Here is a 23,157-nt window from a genome sequence, read left to right as displayed (position 1 = left end):
TTTTAAAGGAACACCAACCCTTATTCTGTGCCCTTGGTAAAATTTACGTCTTACTGGCAAGTGCTACATGCTGCTCATTTTGTATCTGCAGTGTTGGCTACTGCCTTGCACATATTAGACACTCACTCAATAAATGTTGAATTAAAGGAAGTCGACTTGTCTTAATCTGTTAGGGCTGCTATAACAAAATACTAGGTTGTTTAAACAACAGAAATTTATTTCCTCACAGTTTTGGAGGCTGAAACTCTGGGATCAGGATGCCAGCCTGGTTGGATTCTAGTAAGCACGCTCTTCCTGATGTGCAGAGGGCAAAGTTCTCACCGTGTCCCCTCTTGGTGGAGAGAGTGCAGGCAAGCCCTCTGGTGTCTCTTCTCATCATGGGGTCCTCCCTCATGACCTCCTCTACACCTAATCATATCCCAGCGGCCCCATCTCTAAATACCATCACACTGGGGTTAGGGCTTCAACATAGGAATTTGGCCGGGGACAGTGCATTACAGAGCAGCACCCCAAAAGGGAAATAAGAAACCAAACTGTCATGTAATTCTGTCTCCTTTTTTTTTACCACCTTCACCCATTTTAACCTCTCCCCACCTCCTCAGCAGCTAGCTATCTGTTCTCTGTATCTATGAGTTCTTTTTTTTATTTTTAATATATTTTTTAAAGATTCCATATGTGAGATTATAATGGTATTTATCTTTCTGTGTCTGACTTATTTCACTTAGCATAATACCCTCAGGTCCATCCATGTTGTTGCAAATGGCAAGATTTCCTTCTTCTTTATTGCTGACTAGTACTCTATTGTATATGTATCACATCTTCTCTGTCCACTCATTGATGGACACTGATGTTGATTCCATGTCTTGGCTACTATAAATAATGCCCCACTGAACATGGGGTACATATATCTTTTCGAATATATACCCAGAAGTAAAATTGCTGGATTGTATGGTAATTCTAAAACTGTCAAGTAAACTTCGATTTGCATGTGTTATCCACTGTCCTAACCAAGAAGTGCAACAGAGTAGCCACCGGAAGAGGAAATACGTTCGGGAAGGGTCTAAATGCACATACATGTACATACACAAATAGCATACGTTTTCTCTTTTGGAATCTGTTTTGCTCTGAGCTTGGAGACATCCAGTGAGTGAGCTTGGAATGGAGTAGTGGCCATAGAGCAAAGGCAGTGCACTTGCAAATACCCGACCTGGGGGCTAATTTAGAAATTAGGCCTGTGTCTCCATCAGACAGCCTTTCCTAGCTCCCCACCTCAGAGCCTGGTCACGTCAGCAGTGATGGACCCAGATGAGTGAGGTATCGACAGTACAGGCATCTACAGTGATCTCGTGCCTAAAGCTCTCGTATACTCCTTTACGTTGGCAGAGATGCTTAGGAAAGAGTTTATGATAAAAACTTCTTCGGTGAAGGCTGGTTTCCTTTGGAAAGGCAGATGGAAGGTGAATTTTCCATTTATTCTTAAGCACTATTTCCAAGGCCCTTTGACCATAACTTTAACATTTTTTGCAGGAAGATACTTTTATTGTTTGGATTTTTAATTATGGGAGCACAGAGCGTGTTTGAGGGCAGAGCCTCCAGAGCCAGGATTCAAATCCCAGCTCCAACACTTAAACAGAGATGTTTAGTATCTGGATGCCCGTTTCCTCCCCGTAGATAGCGTTAATGATAGGACCACCTTGTAGGGCTGCGATGAGAATTTTAGAGGCTGGTATTTGTAAAGTGTTTAGAACAGGGCCTGGCACATAGCAAATACTGTATAAGTATATGTTAAATACATGTATATAATAGATATTATATAATATGTAATTGATTGGTTATAATATTTGTATAATTATAATATATTATAGCATTTAAAATATATTACTATATTTTAAATATACATTATAATATATTTATTATATGTATAAATTATATATGCAACAAAATATATATTACAGAATATAGAATATATTCATTATAACATTAATACTAATATTATAATTAAATATATGTTAAAACATATAAAACATATAAGTATATATTATAACATATAATATGTATATTTATTTATGTGTGTATATATATTTTTTAATAAGGCACCTTCCTGTCAGTTCCACGTGAAAGGTTCTGCTGTGTTGAGGAGAGTGACACGGTTTGACAGCCCTGTGGACGAGCGAGCTCCATTTGTTGATAGAACAAACTACTAGGAGACAGGCAGAAGGTCTCCACCTGTCCTTGGCTGTTTGCTCAGTGGTGTCCTCACTGTCTACTCCTTTGGGTTTTATTTTATTTTTGTTAATCCTCACCCGAGGTTATTTTTCCTTTGATTTTTAGAAAATGGAAGGGAGGGAGGAGGGAGAGGGAGGAGAGAAAGAGAGAGAGGGAGAAGCATCTCTCTGAGAGAAACACATTGACTGGTTGCCTCCTGCACGTGCCCCGACCAGGGCGGGGATTAAACCTGCAACCCAGGTAGGTGCCCTTGACCAGGAATCGAACCCTCGACCCTTTGGTGCACTGGCTGATGCTCTAACCACTGAACCACACCGGCAGGGCTCCTTTGGGTTTTATAAAAATCATTTGCATTAATGTACTACAGCTCTGAGACATTGCATTTTACAAAATTATATAAATCGGAAATTGCCTGTTTTAGGAAATGTAATCTCTCATCACTTAACCTTTTTCCATTTTGTTCTCCCTCCAGCCCAAGCTTTTGGCTAAGGAGCTGCTTGACCTCGTGGCATCTCACTTCAATCTAAAGGAAAAGGAATACTTTGGAATAGCCTTCACAGATGAGACGTAAGTGCCCCATGAGCCCCCAGAACCTGAAGGGAAATTGGAAATCACACTGTCCCAACTGTCAGCAGTGAGCTCAGCTGCAGGCCACTTGGGTCCTGTGGTATGGGGTTAGTCTGAGTTCAACATTTGAATTTCAAAGGCCTTGTGATCATGCCTGGAACGGCCAAAAGATATAATTAGGGTGACGCTCATATTATGAAATTATTAGGTAAACTAGTTCTTACAATCAAATTGCAGGTTCGTGTTCAGAACCGAAATGCTTTTTTGTTTGTTTGTTTGTTTGTTTTAAGTAGATTCGCATGGGTTTGTTTTCTATTAAAGTTAAATGAAAACTTCTGGAAATTAAACTTTCTCTCCAATGTTGGAATAACAATAACAGGAAGTGGATTTGATGATAAGTTCAAAATGAAAAGTATCTGTGCAGTTTCACTCTCTAAGCAAAATAGAATATAAAAATCAGAAATTCACATCACTCGTCTGATGAAAATGGTCTTTCAGTTTGGCTCTATGGAGCGGTGTTTTACAACACATGTAAGAAATACTTTACTAAAATTTAAGTTTCCTTCTATACAGTTAGCAAAAGAGTATGGTAAAAACCTGCATAGATTGCTAGATAAGAATATGGTCTAAGCAAAAGTTTAATAATTTTCTTTCTTCTGAGTGTACCCACACACACACACACACACACACACACTCCTGCAAATCTTTCGAGTTACAGAGATGATTTTCTAAAATACTAATAGATCAGGGGTGGTTGGTGGCTGGGCAGGACAGTACAGGGAGGTCATGCATCATTAACCAGGCGGTGCCGGCAGGGCGGGACGGTGCAGAAGCAAGGGCAGGAGGCAGAACGTTGGTGAGCAGGAGAGGTGATCAGATGTGTCTGCGCCTGGTTACACTGAGCCTGGGGAACTGCAGATCGAGGCCCTGGGAGTAAAAGGCAGTGTAAATTGAGACTGTCTTGGGCAAAGGGGAACTTACAATTGCCTTCTGAATTAGTGACAATTCCGGCAGCGGGAGCAGTCACATTTTCCTCAAGAAAGCTGAGAGGACCCCGGTCAGCCTTGGCCTTGATCGTGTTGGGAATTGAGCCAGAAGGAAGGCAGGAGTGGGGGCCCCTGGTCTAGAGGGATCCTGTGCCTGTGGGTACAGCCAAGTAAGCACGACTGTGAATGGAGGGCTGTGCTGGGAAGGAGCCAGCAGAGTAATGAAAAAAATGCTTTAAGACAAATACGCATCAAAAACAGCTACTTTCACCAGTGCAGGTGTTTCTACCCTTTCTCCTGAGAATCACTGTAAACCCTGACATTGCTATTCATACATTTGTCACTAATTAGAAGGAAACCAGAAGTTTCGATTCATCATATCCCATTGTTCACATTTCCCAGGTACCGTTAGTCTTCTCAAAGATCCCATGACCTCTCCATGAGTCCCAGTTAGGTTTCCCTTTTGAATAAATAAGAATCTAAGAGTGAGCATGTTGTCCTGGGCCAATGAGGAGGAGACACACCTGCTGAATGTGTCCATTCACTGCCCTAACAGCACTGCCTGGGGTCGGCTCTCAGGTAGAAGGTCATTCTTTCCCTGGGGTGGGCAAGAGCAGGAACACACAACACAGAAAGGAGAGTGGGGTGTGCAGCACAGGCCCCGCAGCCCATCGAGGGGCAACTGGCGAGGGGCGAGGGGCGAGTGGTGCCGTCGTTCCTGGTCTGGGCTGACCCGGTTCCCTGGGTTGGCCAGGACGGCGTGTGTGTGAGGATAGGCTGGACGAGCGCATCCCACACCCTGGAGCTGAACTGGCCGGCTGGAGGGCTCTGTGGGAGGTTAGGGTTAGGAAGAGCAGGTGAGCCCTCTCCTGGCACAGTCCAGAGAAAGTGTGGTCACCGCCAGCCCCTTCACCCGAGCCTGGGTGGGAGGGTTTCTTCAGCAATTGCAGGAGTGGCCGGAGGCCAGCAGATCAGTGGGAAAGAGCAGCAGCTGCAGATAGTCCTGAAAGAGAACTGGCAGGTGGACCTGACTCATGGGGGAAGTGGGGAGTGTCAGGGGCCCCCAGGAAATGAAGGACAGGAGACAGGAACAAAGGAGGCGGCCGTGACTCAGGGCAAAGTCATGGCCTGACAACATCTGGTGCCTCTTTGATAATCTGAACTTTTCTCCCTTTCCTGGTGAGAAAGGGAAGAGTGAAAACTGTGCCTGTGGGGTGGCTTAGTCTAGGGTGATGCGCACTTGTCAGTAGCACTAGCCTTGTCATATGTGCCCCTGGACACTAACATAAGATCTTTTAATAACCGTGATTTCAAATTGTGCATTGTCCTGTGACATATGTGTGTGTATGAGTGTGGGTGTGTGTGGGTGTGATTTCTGCAGGCACTACACTGTGCATTTTATAATCAAATGGAGTTGAAGTTTCATCCTTTCTTCCAGTCCATGGTATACCCTATGTATTGCCTATTTCCTCGTGCAAATCAAGCAAGACTAATACTTGGAATGTGTTATAAACTGTACAGTGCTGTAGAAGTGTAAGATATTACCACCAGCACTGTGATTCCTTATACAAGAATATATGAGTTTTTCAGTATTAACTGCTGTTGATGACATTTTGTAGGATCTGAATGGGCCTGGAGAAAAGATATATAGAGCAGAATGCAGACAGGAAATTGAAAGTTTCTCTAAGCTTTTCTCGCCCCATAAGTTGTGCTTATGAATAAAGTGTCCAAGTACACAGCGCAGGACTTTATGTTCACAGATATTTCATATTGTAAGCCAATGCACAATGTTGTAGCATTAGTACTAACTCCACCTTCTCTTTTTTAAATTTAATTTTTAGACTTTATATTTTGAAATAATTAGACTTACAGAAGAATTGCAAAGGGAGTACAGAGAGTTCCATGTACCCTTCACCCAGCTTTCCCAAATGTGTTGATATTTTACGAACTGTGTTAACATCACTGTATCATATTATCATATTATCGCTACCAAACTACAGACTTCATTCCAGTGTCACCAGTTTTCCCATGAATGCCTTTTTCTGTTGCAGCCTGTTTTATTTTGAACAAATCTATTGTGATAGAAAAAGATATAGAAGGTTATTTGTACATAACCTGAATTATGGTGATACGAGCAAACAATGACATTCCTGCCATCTTTAAAACACTCTGAAGCAAAGGAAGAGTCTCATATTAATTTGATCCTAAAATAATTATTTATGCTTTGCTAGAGTTGTGGTTCTCAACCTCAGTTACACATTGGAGTCACCTAAGGACATTTTATAAAATGCCAGTTCCTGGGACCTGCCCCAGAATTGTGATTTAATTGGTCTGGGAGTGGCCTGAGCAGCAAGATTTTTCTGATATGCATCCAAGTGTGAAAACCCTAGCTCTAAGGAGAGGGGAATGGTGGAGTAAATTTCCTCTGTTCCCTCCCTCCATATCCAAGAAGGGAACCTGATTTCTCTTAAACTTTGAATATTTGGGGCCAGTCATGAAGTGCCAGGGACCGGAAAGTTATAGATTCTCTCCATTCCAGACAGACTCAAAACCTAACAGTGTGAGAACCAACTCAGAGAAGCTCAGCTTTAGTGTTTATGCACCAGTCCAAATGGTATGGCCGGGATTCTCACTTACCAAGCATCAGCATCCACCATTTAAGGATCGCTGTTTTTACATTTTGTTTTTGAAATATTTTCATTGCTGTTTTAATACCCAAGTTGTTGGGTGTGTTTTTTATTTTCAGAGCTCCTGGTTCTAATTGTATAATTTAAACCAATAAAGCCCTATATTTAATTAACTTATTCTCAATCATAATTTTTGTTTCCTTTATTTGGGTTTCTTTAAAAAGACAGCTTTATCGAGGTATAATTAATATACAAAGAACTACACATATTTAATGCATAGTTTGGTGAGTTTGGACATTTGCAAATATACAAATTTTTAATTTTTAAAATTAAAAGAAAATTGTTGACAGAGGATCTCATCAGAAGCTATAACTGAACAACTTTTAGACTATTTAACAGAAATAATCAAACACACCCCAAGTTGAAGTAATGATTGTAATGTATTTACATTTTAATTTGAATCTCCTGTCATAAATTTTGAGAATTGTGTGTCAGATACTATAAATGAGTATCTTTGTAATGAAAACCTTTACGAAGCATTTGGAAAGTTGAAGGAGAAAGATAAGAAACTTGGTCAGCAATCACTGCGTATTTTAAAAGCCAGATACAATTAGAATGTATTGTCACATACCAATTAAGGAAATTTCACATTCCAATTAAGGAAGTTTGTAGCCTCTTATTTAATCACAGACCCCTTTGAAATTTGTTAAGAAGGTACACAAAAGATTCCCTTGCCTCCACAAAAGTTTACACATAAAATAATTTAGAGGGTTTACAGGCATTCTGAAGCCAGAATCCTAGTTTAAGAACCAATTAAGGATTTTTTTAAACAACTTGCAATATTTTAATTAATTAAATCATTGATTAGTACTGTTTGGGGAGTCTAATTTATCCAGATAATTAAGGTCCAGTGTGTGCTTAATTAATTGGGTCAATAGACCCAATGCTGGGACAAAGGGGCAGATCCCCTGCTCAGCAGTGTCCTTGAGTCCTTGGGCGCCCTTAGCTTGAACCACGACTAGCCCTGGTCGAGCCATCTGGAGAGGGTCTAGTTGATGAGCACTCCCAGTCTCAAGCTTATCTACCATTTAAATATAAACAAAATAGAAAAGCAGTTTCCCAGTCGTGGGAGAAACGACGACATAATGTAGCTCTGGGAAAGCAATTTAGTATTTAGAAATAGGTTTGGGATTTCCATTCATTAAATGCCCTGAACCGCAAGACTGCAGAGAGAATCAGTGGCTACACCTCAGAGCCTGGGTTGTAACAGCTGCTTCTGGGAACATGGTATTCAAGTGTGCATTGCCACCTTGGAGACTGGCAGACGAGTGGCACACAGCTGTACCTTCTATTTAGTGACCAGAAAAGGGCTTTAGCAGAACTCTTTCTGTATGTAGCTAAGGCCAGTAAAAAAGAATGGGGCCATCTGAAGAGGCCTTAGGGATGGATCCAGGCTTTCTCTTGAATTCTTACTTCCCAAAGAAACTGTTAGGGTGGAGCCCAGATCCTGGAAAGGGGGAACAGAGTGAATTCTCACTGAAGATGGAGATTGTTTACTCAGGACAGGAGTGGGGTCTCTACATGGATGGCTGTTCTGGACTGACAGTAATGTTGATCTATGGGGCATATTTGAAGCCGACCTATTGGTTTCTTAACAGATGTTTATTTAGCATCCACTGTTCGGCACCAGAAATAACTAGACCTTTTGGCCCCTTGTGTGGCTTGTATTTTTAGTTTAAGAGGTAAATAAGATACAGTGTAGGAGGAACTATAAAAAAGACTTGGAACATACAAATTCTCCATAAATAAAAAATTAAAAGCTATAAACTCAGTTGGACCAAAGAGCCCAAGTTTTAGTTGTCTGGTTTCCCCAAAATACTTCTTATCTTAATCTTTCTCTGTGTGTGTCTGTGTCTGGTGCAGGTGAAATCTCTCCCCCCGCCCATCACACACACAGACACACACCCACACACACACACACACTCGAATACACTCACACTTGCATACACTCACATTCACACACACTCAAACGTACTCACACACACACTCACACACTGGATGACCACTATTTGAGGGTTTCTAGCTAAATCGGTACCCCTGAGCTGTCCTTGATGAGCACATATACTTCTGAGTCAGGACACCAAAAGCTAATCATTGTTTTATTTGAAGAGCTGCCCACCCACCCCTCCACCCAGGGACATCTGTAAGAATTTCATACTCTTGCTTTGGCTGTCCATAGAAACACATTCCATATGAAGTCAGCTGTCTACAATGCGAACCTCTAAAAGGCAGAGTATCATTCTCCCCTGGGGGCCAAGAATGATCAGTTCAGACAGTCTTATCACGCACCTCCACCCTCCAGTAACTCTCTATAAACAAAGCTCTCCTTAAGGCCATCTCTATTGAAGGTGCCAACACTTGAACCAGAAATCTATTTGTATTATATGTAGAAGCTAAAAGCAGTCTGTTAAATAAATGCATCCAATTTCTATTGCCTGGAAGCAATTGCGTATTTATTACTGACCCAACAGTTTGACCTATTGCCACTGTAAACCAAATGAGTGTTATCTTGTGCAGCTTTAAAGATAGTTATCAGTCAAGCAATAAAAAATACCAAGTGTCTGCTGGGGCATCTTTTATTTTTGTGCTTTGTTATTAGCAAATGCACTGATGTGCATTCTCAAACGAAAAATCAATGAGAATAATGAAAACCAAGCTATCAGGCATCTCTTACTTAGTTAAACTGTATGGAGAAAATGCTTCTATATTTCTTTTACCTCCTTGCTCCCTGGTCCACCCTGACTTAAATTAAAAAAAAAAAAAAATTGAGAAAGGGACTTGATGTCGGGACTGTGAGGTTTTACATAGGAAAGAAAAAGTCCTGGACAGTGAAGGATGCTTGATACCATTGGGTGTAGGAAATATGACTTTGAACCCCATACAATGAGTAGACAATTTTTTAACAAGTCCTATTGTAGCCAGGAGTGGTGGTTTCAGAGCTAGGGTTTCCAGTTTGCTTTTTAATCCATCTCTTAGTTTTTGCCCAAATATTGGCTGGTTGTCACAAGGGACCTTAGATGAGTCGGTTTTCCCTTCAGTGGAGCTAATTTTGGTCACATAAAACAGAGGGAGCCGACTTCCTTCAGCCTCAGGGTCCCAGAACACCAGATGTGGGGAAGCCCACCTATCTGTGGGCAGAGCCCTGCAAGTATTTGCATCAGGCTGACCCTCTGAGAACTAGAGTTGAGTAGTTCAGATAAGGGGGTGGAGAAAGGAAATTTATTTTTCCTCAAAGACTGTTCAATTTAGGGGTGATTCTGGCTTCCTTGTTCTCTCTGCTTCCTGACCGTTTTCATACTTTCTACTCAGTTTATTGCTTGATAAATGCTAAACCAATATATGGCTGGGGACAAAGGAATTTCCAATTAAATACATTCATTGCTAAAATTCCATCCTTTAAAAAAGTTTAATGTGGGCATTAAAATGATCTAGAGAGGGAATCCACCCCTCCATTTGGCCTTTTTTAACATGGTGGAAGAAGAATGGGACTTGAGCAAACCCAACCAAGTGAGTAGCCAAGTGAGACCCATCTCAGTGTCTCTTCATGCAAAACCCCTCACTTCAAGGTACTTCAACAAGTGAACTCTGCCTCTTGAGACTCAGTAGAATTCCCAGCAGTCTGCATGCCATTGGGGTGGGATGAAAATTTATCTGTTGAGGATTATGAAAAGTTTATTTCAGTCAGACTGTTTATCAAGAATTATTGTAAGGCAAAATAATCAATTTAAATCTCTCTGGTCATTGGATGGATTGCTTTTCTGAGTTTTCTTAGATTTATTTATTTGGCATCCATTAATTACAGAGCCAAACCAACAGCTAATGTTGTTCACATCTCTCCTGCTGTCCAGAGCCCATACTCAGAACCACTCCCTTTATCTAATTCACACACCAAGCCATTAGTTCCCCTGCCCTAAATCAACCCAGAGCCAGGTACCAGACAGCTAGGGACAGCCTCTATGCCCCTCGGCCTGCCAGAGTTACTCAAACTAGCCAGTCCTAAGCAGTGTCCCCTGCCCTGTCTTACCTTTCCCATGGAAAACCCAAATAAAGGCTCTGGCCTATGCCTCCTTATTTGTTTTCTGCCTCATGACCAGCATTGGTGCTTCCCCTTATGGCCCTGCCTGGCATGGTGTGCCTCTCATTTCTAGGGGAACTGTGAATAACATTCAATTTTACTTTCCATGGCATTGACCTCTCTTTGTGGTCACTCAGTCACCTTTATAAATCAAGATCTAGGCACAGATCAGTTGCTTTTGCAGGTAGTCATCCAATCAATGAATAAGGGCTTATGAGCACTTAATATGTGCCAGGTCTTCTGCTAGGTTCTGGGATGATTTTTTAAAGTGTTGAAAACTTATGAATTCTTCAGAGAGACAGATCATATTTTTAAAAAATAACTAATTGTACTGGGCTGTGCTATAAATGCCTTGTAGATGACACAAACCAGGAGCTCTGGAGAAGTTTGAAAGAAAGCCCAGACTTAGGCAATCAAGGGAAACTTCACTAAAAGACTGCATTGAGTTCAGCCTCAAACAATGGCTAGCGTTCAGATCAAGAGGATGGAGAGACTGTTCCAATCAGGAGCAGCAGCGTGATCAGAGTCACCACACAGAGCGTGCTTATGGCATGTGTGCAGAAGGCTGGGCACATGGAGAAGATCCTGGGAGATCTGGGACATTTCCAGAGGCAGGAAGGGAGTGGCTGGAGCTTCTTACTACCCAATAATTAGGTCTCACATTTGTCTTAACACCTAGTTGATCAAAAACACAAACTTTTACTTCATGAGGCAGATTTTGCTGTATTTTGCAAATGTAAAGTCTATTCGGGAAGAAGAATGCGTGTAAAGAGTAAGTCCCATGGACTGTGGGAAGTGCAGCAACAGAGGTGTGCCCAGGATGGGCAGTGTGAGAATCCAGTCCCAGGCGGGTGTGTGGTGTGGGGAAGGTGCATCAGGGAAGGCTTCCTGGAGGAGGCACAGGAGAGCTGGATCTTGAAGGATGGGTTGGACTTTACTGGGTGATGGAGAGGAAGGGCATTCTAGGCAGAGGGAACGTGAGTTAAGGCACAGAGGTCAGTACTTACAGTATGACCAGAAATGAAGTTGGCACTCCGACCTTCTCTTTCCAGATCCAGGTTCTAGTTGGCTGGGACTTTATTCCACTTTCTGGAAGAAGTTGGTTCAGTCATTTTACTTAAAAAACTTTTTTCCTGTTATTTTATTCTGTGTGTGTGTGTTTTTGTTAATACTCACCCGAGGACATATTTTCCATTGATTTTCAGAGAGAATGGAAGTGGGGAGGGGGGAAGAGAGCGAGAAGAGAGAGAAACATTGACGTGAGAGAGACACTGATGCCTCCCGCACGCACCCAGGGCAGGGAACCAGCAACCCTGGTATGTGCCCTTGACCAAGAATCGACCCTGCGATCCCTTGGTGTGGGAGCCGACTTTCTAACCACTGAGCCACGCCAGCCAGGGCTTTTCCTGTTATTTTTCACCCTTACTATATTCAGAGAAGAATAATCAAAAACAAAAATAAAGTTTATAAGAGAAATTTATTTCCAGATGGAGATTCTCGAAAGGAGGAGAAAGAAGCAGATCCAAGCATCATCCTAGGCCACAGGTGTGGGCTGAAATGAAAGAGAGGTTTTTGTGTGTGTGCAAAAGGCACAGCTTAAGTGAATTCTCAAAGTGGAAATGGAAGCCCCGTCCACTTCTTGGAGGTCAGCATGTGCTTGGAGGAGCAAACCTTGTACTGGGACAGTGCAGACAGCTTTCGCTTCTCATTGAGCACAGAATAAGTGCCAGCCTTCCACGTGTGCCTGCATTCTAACATCGGGGGCACACAGCACCGGGCACCTGAAGAGATTTTGTGCCATCAGTTGTGTCTGTTCCATATTAGTTTTCTAAGTAAATGCAATTATAGGGCTCTGAGTCCCCCAGTATCTGGACTGAGGTTGGGTGGGAGAGGGAAAAAAGTGGGGAGATTTCTCTGCTCATACTTGTAACATGGCTCTGCCTGACTCTTCAAAGACAAACCTCACCGTGGCTTCCAAAGCCCCAGAAGCTGGCCCTGCCCTTCTCCAGTGTCAGCCCTTTCTACTCACACTATACCTCAGGGCCTTTGCACATGCTGGTCCTGCTTGGAAAGTGGTCCCCCTTTCTCTTTGCTAAGTTAACTTTTGTCATTCTTCAAATCTCACTCAAACACCAGGCGGTGCTTCTCAGACCCCTAAACTAGATTGGATCCTTACATGTTCTCATACCTCATGGTCCTAATACTATTAGTTATTATGTAATTAATTGTGGAAACAGTGGTTGAGTGTCTCCTTACAAGCATATAACCTTGACGGGGAAAGGGATTGTGTTTATTTTGCTCCCTGCTGCCTCTCTAGAGAAGGTAGTCAGTTGACATTTATGAAAAGAAAGAAGAGATGGAGGGAGGGGAGGAAGAAAGAAATGCACAGGTCATTCCATTTGTATATCAAGTCTCTCTGTGGTTCACTGTTTAAAATAGCTTTAATGAGGTATAACTGACATACAATAAATGGCACATATTGAAGTACACAATTTGATAAATTTAGACACATGTATATGCACCAATAAACCATCCCCACCATCAAGATAATGAATATAATCCATCACTCTCCCAAAATTTTCTTTATGGCTCCCCCGTAATTCCTCCCGCCTCAGCCCCCAGGCAACCACTGATGCTTTCTGTCATTGTAGATTAATTTGCACTTTCTAAAGCTTCGTATAAATGGAATCATATGATTTGTACTCTTTTTTGGTCTGGCTGCTTTTACTTAGCATAATTATTTTTAGATCCATCTATGTTGCTGTATATATCAATAGCTTTTATTGCTGCATGATATTCCATTATATAAATATATCATAATTTGTTTATACATTCGTCTTGTTGATAAACATTTGGGTTGTTCAGGTTTTGAGCTATGAAATATAATGTGTGTCTCTAAACGTCTGTGTGTGAAAGTCTTTGTATGGCCATATGCTTTTATTTCTCTTGAGTAAACACCTAGGAGAAGAGTGGCTAGGTCATATGGTAGATGTAAGTTTAAGTTTTTAAGAAACTGTCTGTTACTGGCTTTTCAACCCATTTGCTTTCAGCAAGATGTTTCCCAGGTTGCTGACATGTTTCTGGAGTGTGTTGTGAGTCCTTCAGGATAAACCCAGCCTGCAGCGTGCTGGGAAGGGTATTTAGGACGAGAGGGCATGATTATGTTTTAATTTTAATGCAGTATAAGAAATGGACAGCGGGTCTCTAACCCCCAACTTTCTGAGTGTCAGTCTCCTCCCTCACGTCACACAGTATCTCCCACGCATACCCTGTTCCTTAGGTCACTCTTCTGGGTTCTTCAAATATTGAAAATTTCATAGTGAGCAAAGGTCCACATTTAACTGTGATCCAGCCCATTCTCCTGCACATATGCCTTTGTGACAAGAAACTTCTGCAAAATCCAAAGCCCTAACCAATTTGTCTCTATTTTCCTCAGGGGACACTTAAACTGGCTTCAGCTAGACCGAAGAGTATTAGAACATGACTTTCCCAAAAAGACAGGACCGGTGGTTTTATACTTCTGTGTCAGGTATGTACCCCTGGTGTCCGCTCTTTTGCTTCTTTTTTTTTCCTTTTTCAGAAAAGTCTAGAAGGGTAGAGTGATCAAAAGAAAGGAAAATCAAGTGTGTCTTGGTTCAGTACCAAGAATAGAGGTCATGGTGTAGCTACATTTCCAGTAGATATAAACATAGGGTGTGAGTGTGTGAGGCATGTCAGTGTGTGCGACACACGTGTTTGTGCTCTTGCATAAGATGCTTGTGTGGAATAAAGAAACAAGTTTTTGTGTGTGTTTTTGCTTTTGGGGAGAGCGGTGGCTTATATCTCAAACTAAACTGAGTCTCATAGTAACACAAACTCTTGGGTCCTATTTTGGTGGCCGTTGGAAGCTACATAACAAAAATTTGTATATTCTTTCCTTCTATCACAAGTGCCACTTGGCTTCTTGCAACTTACCAATTTATCCCAAACAGGAGTAGTTGAACCCCAGAAGTTAGCCACAGACCAATGCATTTGCCAGGAATGGAGTATATGGCATAACAAAATATCAGGAACAGTGGGCATTTTCTGTTCACGAATCTCTCATAAGTTTTATTTTGTGACTACAAAGAATTAGATTTGCTTCTTGTAGTTAATATTTGCAGCAATCTTAGGAAGTCCACCAGGCTTATCACATTGGTTTGCAGAAGGTTGTGATTCCAGAAGGATCATGTCATGGGTCTGGGGCGAAGTAGAGACCGTAAGCAAAACCAAAATCTGAGCCCCTTTCGGTGGAGCCAGAACCTCTGGCTTTATAAGGTTTCTGTTGAGAACCTTCACTGAAACACAATTGCAGAGACATTTAGTGAGAATGCCTCAGTCTTCCAGTGGACACTAGCCCTTCCACCCATTACATGGACCCAACTCTTTTAAAATACGTGCACAGAAATTCAAGAGCAGGACACAGTGATCTTTTTAGATTTAATTTTTTTTTAATTCATCTTAATGGTTGAAAGTATTACAGATGTCCCCCCTTTTTCCCCATTGACCCCTTTTACCTTACACCTGTCCCCCCACCCCAGGCTTTCCCCATCTTTTGTCTGTCCATGGGTTATGCATAGATGCATATAAGTTCATTGGTTAATCTCTTCCCACCACCCCCCGTCCCTCTGAAATACGTCTGTCTGTTTTATGCTTCCATGTTTCTGGATCTTTTTTGTTTGTCATTTTATTTTGTTCATTAGATCCTAAATATAAGTGAGATCATGTGATATTTTTCTTTCTCTGACTGGCTTATTTCACTTAGCATAATACTCTACAGGTCCCTCCATGCTGTCTCAAAGGGCAAGAGATCCTTCTTTTTTACAGCTGCATAGTATTCCATGGTGTAAATTACCACAGTTTTTTAATCCATTCATCTACTGATGGGCACTTGGGCTGTTTCCAGATCTTAGCTATTGTAAATAACACTGCTATGAACATAGGGGTGTATATATTCTTTCTGATTGGTGTTTTTGGCTTCTTAGGATATATTCCTAGAAGTGGAATCAGTGGGTCAAATGGCAGTTCCATTTTTAATTTTTTGAGGAAACTCCACACTGTTTTCCGTAGTGGTTGTACCAGTCTGCATTCCCACCAGCAGTGGACTAGGGTCCTTTTTCTCCACATCTTCACCAGTACTTGTTGTTTGTTGATTTATTAAATGGTAGCCATTCTGGCAGGTGGCAGGTGTTGCTGTACCTCATTGTTGTTTTAATTTGCATTTCTCTAATAATTAGTGGTGTTGAGCATTTTTTCATGTGTCTCTAGGGCATTTGTATGTCCTCTTTGGAGAAGTGTCTATTCAGGTCCTCTGCCCATTTTTTAATTGGATTGTCTTTCTTTTGTTGAGTTGTATGAGTACTTTATATATTTTGGAAAGTAACCCCTTATCAGATGTATCTTTGGCCAGTATGTTCTCCCATACAGTGGTTTCCCTTTTCATTTTATTGCTGATTTCTTTTGCTGTGCAGAAGCTTTTAATTTTGATGCAGTCCCATTTGTTTATTTTTCCTTTCTTTCTCTTGACCTAGGCATTGTATCAGTGAAAATTCCGCTCCGTGAGATGTCTGATATTTTGCTGCGTATGTTTTCTTCTAGGATTTTTATGGTTTCATGACTTACATTTAAGTCTTTTATACATTTTGAGTTTATTTTTGTGTGTGGTGTAAGTTGGTGGTCTAGTTTCACTTTTTTGTATGTACCTGTTGATTTTTTCCTGTACCAGTTATTGAAGAGATTGTTTTTACTCCATTGTATGCTCTTGCCTCTTTTTCCAAATATTAATTGAACATAATGGCTTGGGTCGATCTCTGGGTTCTCTGCTCTATTCTGTTGAACTATATGCCTGTTCTTGTGCCAGTACCAAGCTGTTTGGATTATAGTGGCTTTGTAGTATAGCTTGATATCCAGTATTGTGATCCTTCCAAGTTTGTTCTTTCTCAAGATTGCTGAGGCTATTTGGGGTCTTTTTTGGTTCCATATAAATTTTTGTTGTACTTGTTCTAGATCTGTGAAATATGCCATTGATATTTTGATAGGGAGGGATTGCATTGAATCTATAGATTGTTTTGGGTACTATGGACATTTTCATGATGTTAATTCTGTCAATCCATAAACACAGTTTATTCTTCCACTTGTTTATATCTTCTATCTCTTTTTTCAATGTTCTGTAGTTTTCCAAGTAAAGGTCTTTTACCTCCTTGGTTAAGTTTATTCCTAAATATCTTAATTTTTTTGTTACAATGGTAAATGGGATTTTTTTTTAGCTTCTCTTTCTGAGAGTTCATTATTTCTGTATATAAATTATATCAATTTCTGGGTGTTAATTTTGTATACTGCTACCTTGCCGAATTCATTCATTAATTTTAGTAGTTTTTTGGTAGAGTCTTTAGGGTTTTCTGTGTACAATATCATGCCATCTGCAAATAATGACAGGTTTACTTCCTCCTTTCCAAATTGGATGCCTTTTATTTTTTTTCTTCTTATCTGATAACTGTGGCTAGGACTTCCAGTACTATGTTGAATAAGAGTGGTGAAAGTGGACATCCCTGTCTTGTTCCTCTTCTTATGGGAAATGCTTTAAGTTGTTGCCCATTGAGTATGATGTTGGCTGTAGGTTTGTCATATATGGCCTTTATTATGTTGAGATACGATCCCTCTATTCCCATTTTGCTGAGAGTTTTTATCAAAAATTGGTGTTGGATTTTGACAAATACTTTTTCTGCCATCTATTGATGATCATGTGATCTTTGTCTTTCAGTTTGTTTATGTGATGTATCACATTTATTGATTTATGAATATTGTACCAGCCTTGCATCCCTGGAATAAATCCACTTGGTCATGGTGTATGATCTTTTTAGTATATTTTTTGGATCTGATTTGTTAGTATTTTGTTGAGGATTTTAGCATCTATGTTCATTAGGGATATTGGCATGTAATTCTCTTTCTTTGTAGTGTCTTTATCTGTTTTTGGAATTAGGCTAATGCTGGCCTCATAAAAAGAGCTTAGAAGTGTTCCTTCCTCTTGGATTTTTTGGGATAGTTTGAGGAGGATAGGTTTTAGTTCTTCTTTGAATGTTTGGTAAAACTCTCTTGTGAAGCTGTCTGGCACAGGGCGTTTTTGTGCTGGGAGTTTTTTTTATTACTGCTTCAACTTCATCAAAAGTTATTGGCCTATTCAGGTTTTCTGACTTTTCCTGATTCAGTTTTGGAAGGTTTTTTTTTTTTTTTTTAGTAATTTGTCCATTTAGTCCAAGTTGTCTAGCTTGTTGGCATATAGTTGTTCATAGTATTTTTTTACAATCCTTTGTATTTTTGTTGGGTCAGTTGCTACTTCACCTCTTTCATTTCTGATTTTATTTGAGTCCTCTCTCTTTGTTTCTTGTTGAGTCTGGCCAGAGGTTCATCAATCTTGTTTATCTTTTCAAAGAACCGGCACTTGGTTTCATTGATCTTTTGTATTTTTTTTTTTAGTGTCTATGTCATTTATTTCTGCTCTGATCTTTATTATTTCCTTCCTTCTTCTTACTCTTAGCTTTTCTTGTTGTTCTCTTTCTAATTCTTTAAGTTGCAGAGTTAAATCATTTATTATAAGTTTTTCTTGTTTCTTGAGGTAGGCCTTTAGTGCTAAGAACTTCCCTCTCAAGACTGCTTTCATTGTGTCCCATAGATTTTGGGGTTTTGTGTGTTCATTTTCATTTGTTTCCAGGAAGTTTTTTATTTCTTCCTTGATCTTATTCATTGTTTAATAACATGTTATTTAACCTCCATGTGTTTGAATGTTTGAGGGTGTTTTTATTGTAGTTGATTTCTAGTTTCATGCCATTGTGATTTGAGAAGATGCTTGATATGATTTCAGTTTTCTTGAACTTGTAGAGACTTAGTTTGTGTCCTAACATGTGGCCTGCCTTTGAGAATGTCCCACATGCACTTGAGAAGAACGTATATTCTGCAGCTTTGGGGTGGGATGTTCTGTAAATGTCAGTTAAATCCATTTGACCTAGCGTGTCATTTAGGGTTGCTATTTCCTTGTTGATTTATTTGTCTAGAAGATCTATCCAATGATGTTAGTGGGGTGTTAAAGTCCCCTACTATGATTGTATTGCTGTTGATCTCTCTCTTAAAATCCTCCAGAAGTTATTTTATATATTTGAGTGCATATATGTTTATCAGGGTCATATCCTCTTGTATTGATACCTTTAGTATTATGAAGTGGACTTCATTGTCTCTTGTTATGGCCTTCATTTTTGAAGTCTGTTTTGTCAGATATGAGTATTGGCTACCCCAGCTTTTATTAAAATTTCCATTTGCATGGAAAATTTTTTCCACCCCTTCACTTTCATCCCATGGGTGTCTTTCATTCTGAGATGGGTCTCTTGTAGACAACATATATATGGATCATGTTTCTTATCCATTCAGCTACCCTATATCATTTGATTAATGCATTTAAGCCATTTACATTTAAGGTTATTATTAATAGGTACTTATTTGTTGCCATTTTTATTCTTTGTGCCTGTGTTCCTTTCTCTCTATTTCTTTTTCTTACAGTGGTCTCTTTAGCATTTCTTGCAGTGTTGGTTTGGTGGTAATAAACTCTTTTAGCCTTTTTTTGTCTGAGAAGCTCTTTATTTCACCTTCAATTTTGATTGATAGCCTTGCTGGATAGAGTAGTCTTTAATTCAGTCTCTGCTTTTCCTTACTTTGTATACTTCATGCCACTCCCTTCTTGCCTGAAGTGTTTCTCTTGAGAAATCAACTGACAGTCTAAGGGAGCTCTCTTATAGGTAACTTTCTGTCTCTCTTAGGGCCTTTAATATTCTTTCTTTGTCTTTAACGTTTGCCATTTTAATTATGGTGTGTCTAGATGTGGGTCTTTTGGGGTTCTTCTTTATTGGGACTCTCTGTGTTTACTGTACTTGAGTGAATTTTTCCTTCACCAGGTTAGGGAACTTCTCTGTCATTATTTCTTCAAACAGGTTCTCTATACCTTGCTCAGATTCTTCTCCTGCACTCCTATGATGCACATGTTTTTACATTTCATGTTGTCCCAAAGCTTTCTTAAACTCTCCTACTGCTTTTTAATTTTTTTTCACAAGTACTTCTCTGAATGGGTGTTTTTTCCTACCTTGTCTTCTAATTCACTGATTCAGTACTCAGCTTCTTCTAGTCTACTGTTTATTCCCTCAAGGGTATTTTTTATTTCAACTATGTCATTCTTCATTTCCGCTTGATTCATACTCATGATTTCTAACTTTTTATGCTGGTGTAATTCTCATTAAGTTGCTTGTAGTTCTAAGTAAGCTGTTTGAGCATCCTTATAACCATTACTTTGATTTGTTTACCTGACAAATTGCTTGCCTTCATTTCATTTAGTTTCTTATGATTCCTCGTTTTCTTTCATTTGGAGGTTGTTGCCATTTTTGCTGTCCCTTTGTATTTGTTTCTGTGTATTAGATCAAACTGCTATGCCTTCCGATTTTCATGGGGTGGTCTTATGTAGTAGGTGTTCTGTGGGACCCAGTGGTTCAGTCTCTTAGATCTTCTGAGCTGAGTTTTCTAGGAATGCCCCTCGTGTGAGTTATTTTGGTTTTCCTGTTGTAATTGGATCTTGAATGTTGTCCCATTCGTGGATGGAATCTCCTCTCAGGCTAGCTGGCGGTGAGGCTCACCCCTGATCACGTTGTGCGAGCTGTTGTGGAGGTGCTGACAGAACAGGACAAAACACAACACAACACAACAAAACAAAACAAGAAACAAAAGAAACAAAACTAAAACATACACAAGACCCCTACAACACCAACAACAGCAACCACAAAAGAACAGAGATAGGAAAGAGAAAAGAGAGGAAGAATGATAAATAAGAAAGAAAAAATACGAGGAGGGGGAAAAAAGGCGGGAAGAAAAAGGAATATGAAAGGTCAGAGATGAAATAAAAAACATAAGAATAAAGAATAGGGGAAGGAAAATGAAAGGGAAGGGAGAAGGTATAAAAGAAAAGGAGAATAAAAAATTTGAAAAGAGAAATAGAGGAGAAAGTAGATATATCCAAAATAGGGAAAGAACGAAAGATGAGAAAGCAGAATAAAAATGGGGGAGGGGGGAAATAGAGGAAGAAAAGGGAAGAGAAAAATTAGACATATGTAAGAAACAATAGAGACTAAAATTAAAACAAATCAATAAAGCAGATAGATAAAGAAGATAAAGAAAAAAGGGAAGAAAAAAAATGAAGTGTCGTTCATCTCAGCAGAGTTTTGTGCCTCCTAGGAGCAGCTCCCTTTGGATCCTGCTCTTCTGATGACTTCAGCCGACTGTTCTGTCTGCCAAATCTGGGCTTCCCGGGAAGTACTTAGGTGCTAACCACTGTCAGGAACTGTCCTCCTTTGGCTCTCAGAAACATGTTTGAAGCTTCAAGTGGTACACAGTTTTGTCTGTCTCCACTGGACTTGCCATCTATTAGACTGTCTCCTCCTTCCTGGGGCTTTTCAACAACATTAACAAAGAAGAGGAAATACTGGGCTGCTTGCACTTCAGGTCTCTTTTTTAGGTGTCTATGATGAGCTGAGTTATTTGTGAGTGGAGGGAACCAAGCCTTGGAGGAAAGCCTGGGGTGCCATGATGTTGCAAGTTAAAGGGTTTGTTGCTGAGAATATGCAGATAATTCCAAATCGCTCCACGCTGACTTCTGTCTGTGACACCAGACACACAGCAGGAGCTGCAGAGGCAGAGCCAGTGTTGACTATAGAGAGAACCAGGGTGGAGTGAATGAAGACCCAGCCATGTTTCTGCCCTCGGCCTCTTGTTCTCCTGTTTGGCCACAGCAGGTGGCTCACAGAACACTTCAGAAAAACTCTCTGAATATACATTCAGGTATTGACTTCTAACTGCATGGCCTCAGGCAGAGCTCCTTCTCCAGCTCAGCGGGAAGGCAGATCTTTCTGGAGAGCCTCTGGTTCCTATTTCCAGTTACCTCTTGGCCACTTGAGAACTTCAAACTCAGCTGGTCCAAAGCCAAATTCATTGTCCCTTCAATCTGTGACTATCCACTCAGTCATCTAGGCTTTCAATCCTGAAGTCTTTGTTCTTCCTCCAGTTCTTATGTGCATTAGTTCTCAGCCGCCACTTCCACAATCTCTCTGCCCTGCCCTCTCCTCAGTGTCATTTGTCCCAGAGTTGTTGTCACCTGGGCACCAGCCACGGAGAACCCTGGCTTCCAGAACCCCACAACCTTGAGTCCCCACTTTCCAGCTAGCTGAGCAGCATAGGAACAAATACCAATAGTTTGTTTTTCCTGAGAGAGGAGGCAGATTCTCCCATAGAGGTGAACTCTGCATTTTTACCTTAGTGTTCAGCCTGGGAAGAGTTCCCAGCTTATAACTCGGTGCCTTTCCAGGGATGCCCAAGGCCATTTTCCCCAAAGGAGTGGTATGATAAATTATCTTTGTAAGACCCAGACCTGGAGTATGCTGGAGTCCATACAGGAGTGGCCATCCAGCTGAGCGCCCTCCCTGTGCAGGGACGCTGACCTTTCTAACAAGAGCAGCCCTGGCTCAGCATCCATCACACACGGGTACCTGGAAGCAGCCTGACTCTCCAGTCCCTCAGAGCCTTCCTGCTTTTGTTTAAACATCTATATGTTACATCTGTTTAACATGTGTATAGTTAGCCTTTGTGGAAAAGGGGAACAGAACCACCTGATAAAAGAGACTGTGGAAAATATCAACCGCCCGAAAGCCAAGTTTTAGGAATTCATTGAGTGGAAATATTAACCCTGTGTCTCCAAGGATCTAAGTTTGGGCTGCCATCCCAGCCTGGTTTGTTATTGGACATTTATATATTCTTCCTGTGTAAGGCATATTCAAAAACAAAACATCTGTGAGGGTGAGGGCAGAATTACTGCCTCCATTCAACCGAATAGGAAAAATAAGACCCAAGTATATTGAATAATGTGAATTTGAACTCAGGGAATTCTGCTTCAGCCTCGAAGCCAGAGTTTTAATGAGCATTTCTCCCTCGGAGGAACTCAGGCTGGTGTGACACTGTAGGACATCCTCAGAACGGTAGGATGGAGGTCTGAGACCTTGTCTTCATTGACCCATGATATAGCCTGAAAGGGACCTGCTCCCTCCCTCTCATCAGTCAGATCACCAGAAATGATCTTAATGGCTTCTGGACCTTAGTAATTACCTAGAGAGGAAAAAGGTCAGAGAGAAGGGAGCTATCCATTATTCAGGATGATTGTTAATCTTCACAACAGCCCTTGAAGCAGGTACTATTTATTATTCCTAATTAAAGATAGGAGGTGGGTGCCCAAGAGTATCAGGTAAGCTCTCCCCCCAGCACGACTAGTAAGTTATGGCATCTGTTCTGTTAGATCTGACTCCAAACCTCGGGCCCTTCCCTGTTCACCGTGCTTTCTGCTTCAGAAGTGACAAGCGACACTACGACTGTTTGTCAGAGACTACCACGGTCCCTCCCTTTGCAGAGAGGGCCAGAGGCACCCAAGTCAAGATCCATGGCCTGGGTTCATCTCACACTCACACCTGCCGTGTCTGCAGAACCAGCATCCATCCGCAGAGGTGGTGTTGAGGACAGATGCTCC

General features: G+C 40.9%; 1 protein-coding gene across 6 annotated transcripts in view; it reads left to right on the top strand.

Annotated features, from left to right (window-relative positions):
* The window catches only part of FRMD4A (FERM domain containing 4A), a 578,005-nt gene that overhangs the window by 419,144 nt on the left and 135,704 nt on the right, over positions 1 to 23,157 (top strand). For all 6 annotated transcript variants that reach the window (XM_081154205.1, XM_081154207.1, XM_081154206.1 and 3 more), the window contains 2 exons: positions 2,699 to 2,793; positions 13,978 to 14,070. In XM_081154205.1, the coding sequence (XP_081010331.1) occupies positions 2,699 to 2,793; positions 13,978 to 14,070 (188 nt within the window). The remainder of the gene's footprint in view (positions 1 to 2,698; positions 2,794 to 13,977; positions 14,071 to 23,157) is intronic.

Source organism: Miniopterus schreibersii (genome assembly GCF_964146895.1).
Source record: "Miniopterus schreibersii genome assembly, chromosome: 1".
NCBI classification, from domain to species: domain Eukaryota; kingdom Metazoa; phylum Chordata; class Mammalia; order Chiroptera; family Miniopteridae; genus Miniopterus; species Miniopterus schreibersii.
This window is presented reverse-complemented; position numbering and strand designations above follow the sequence as displayed.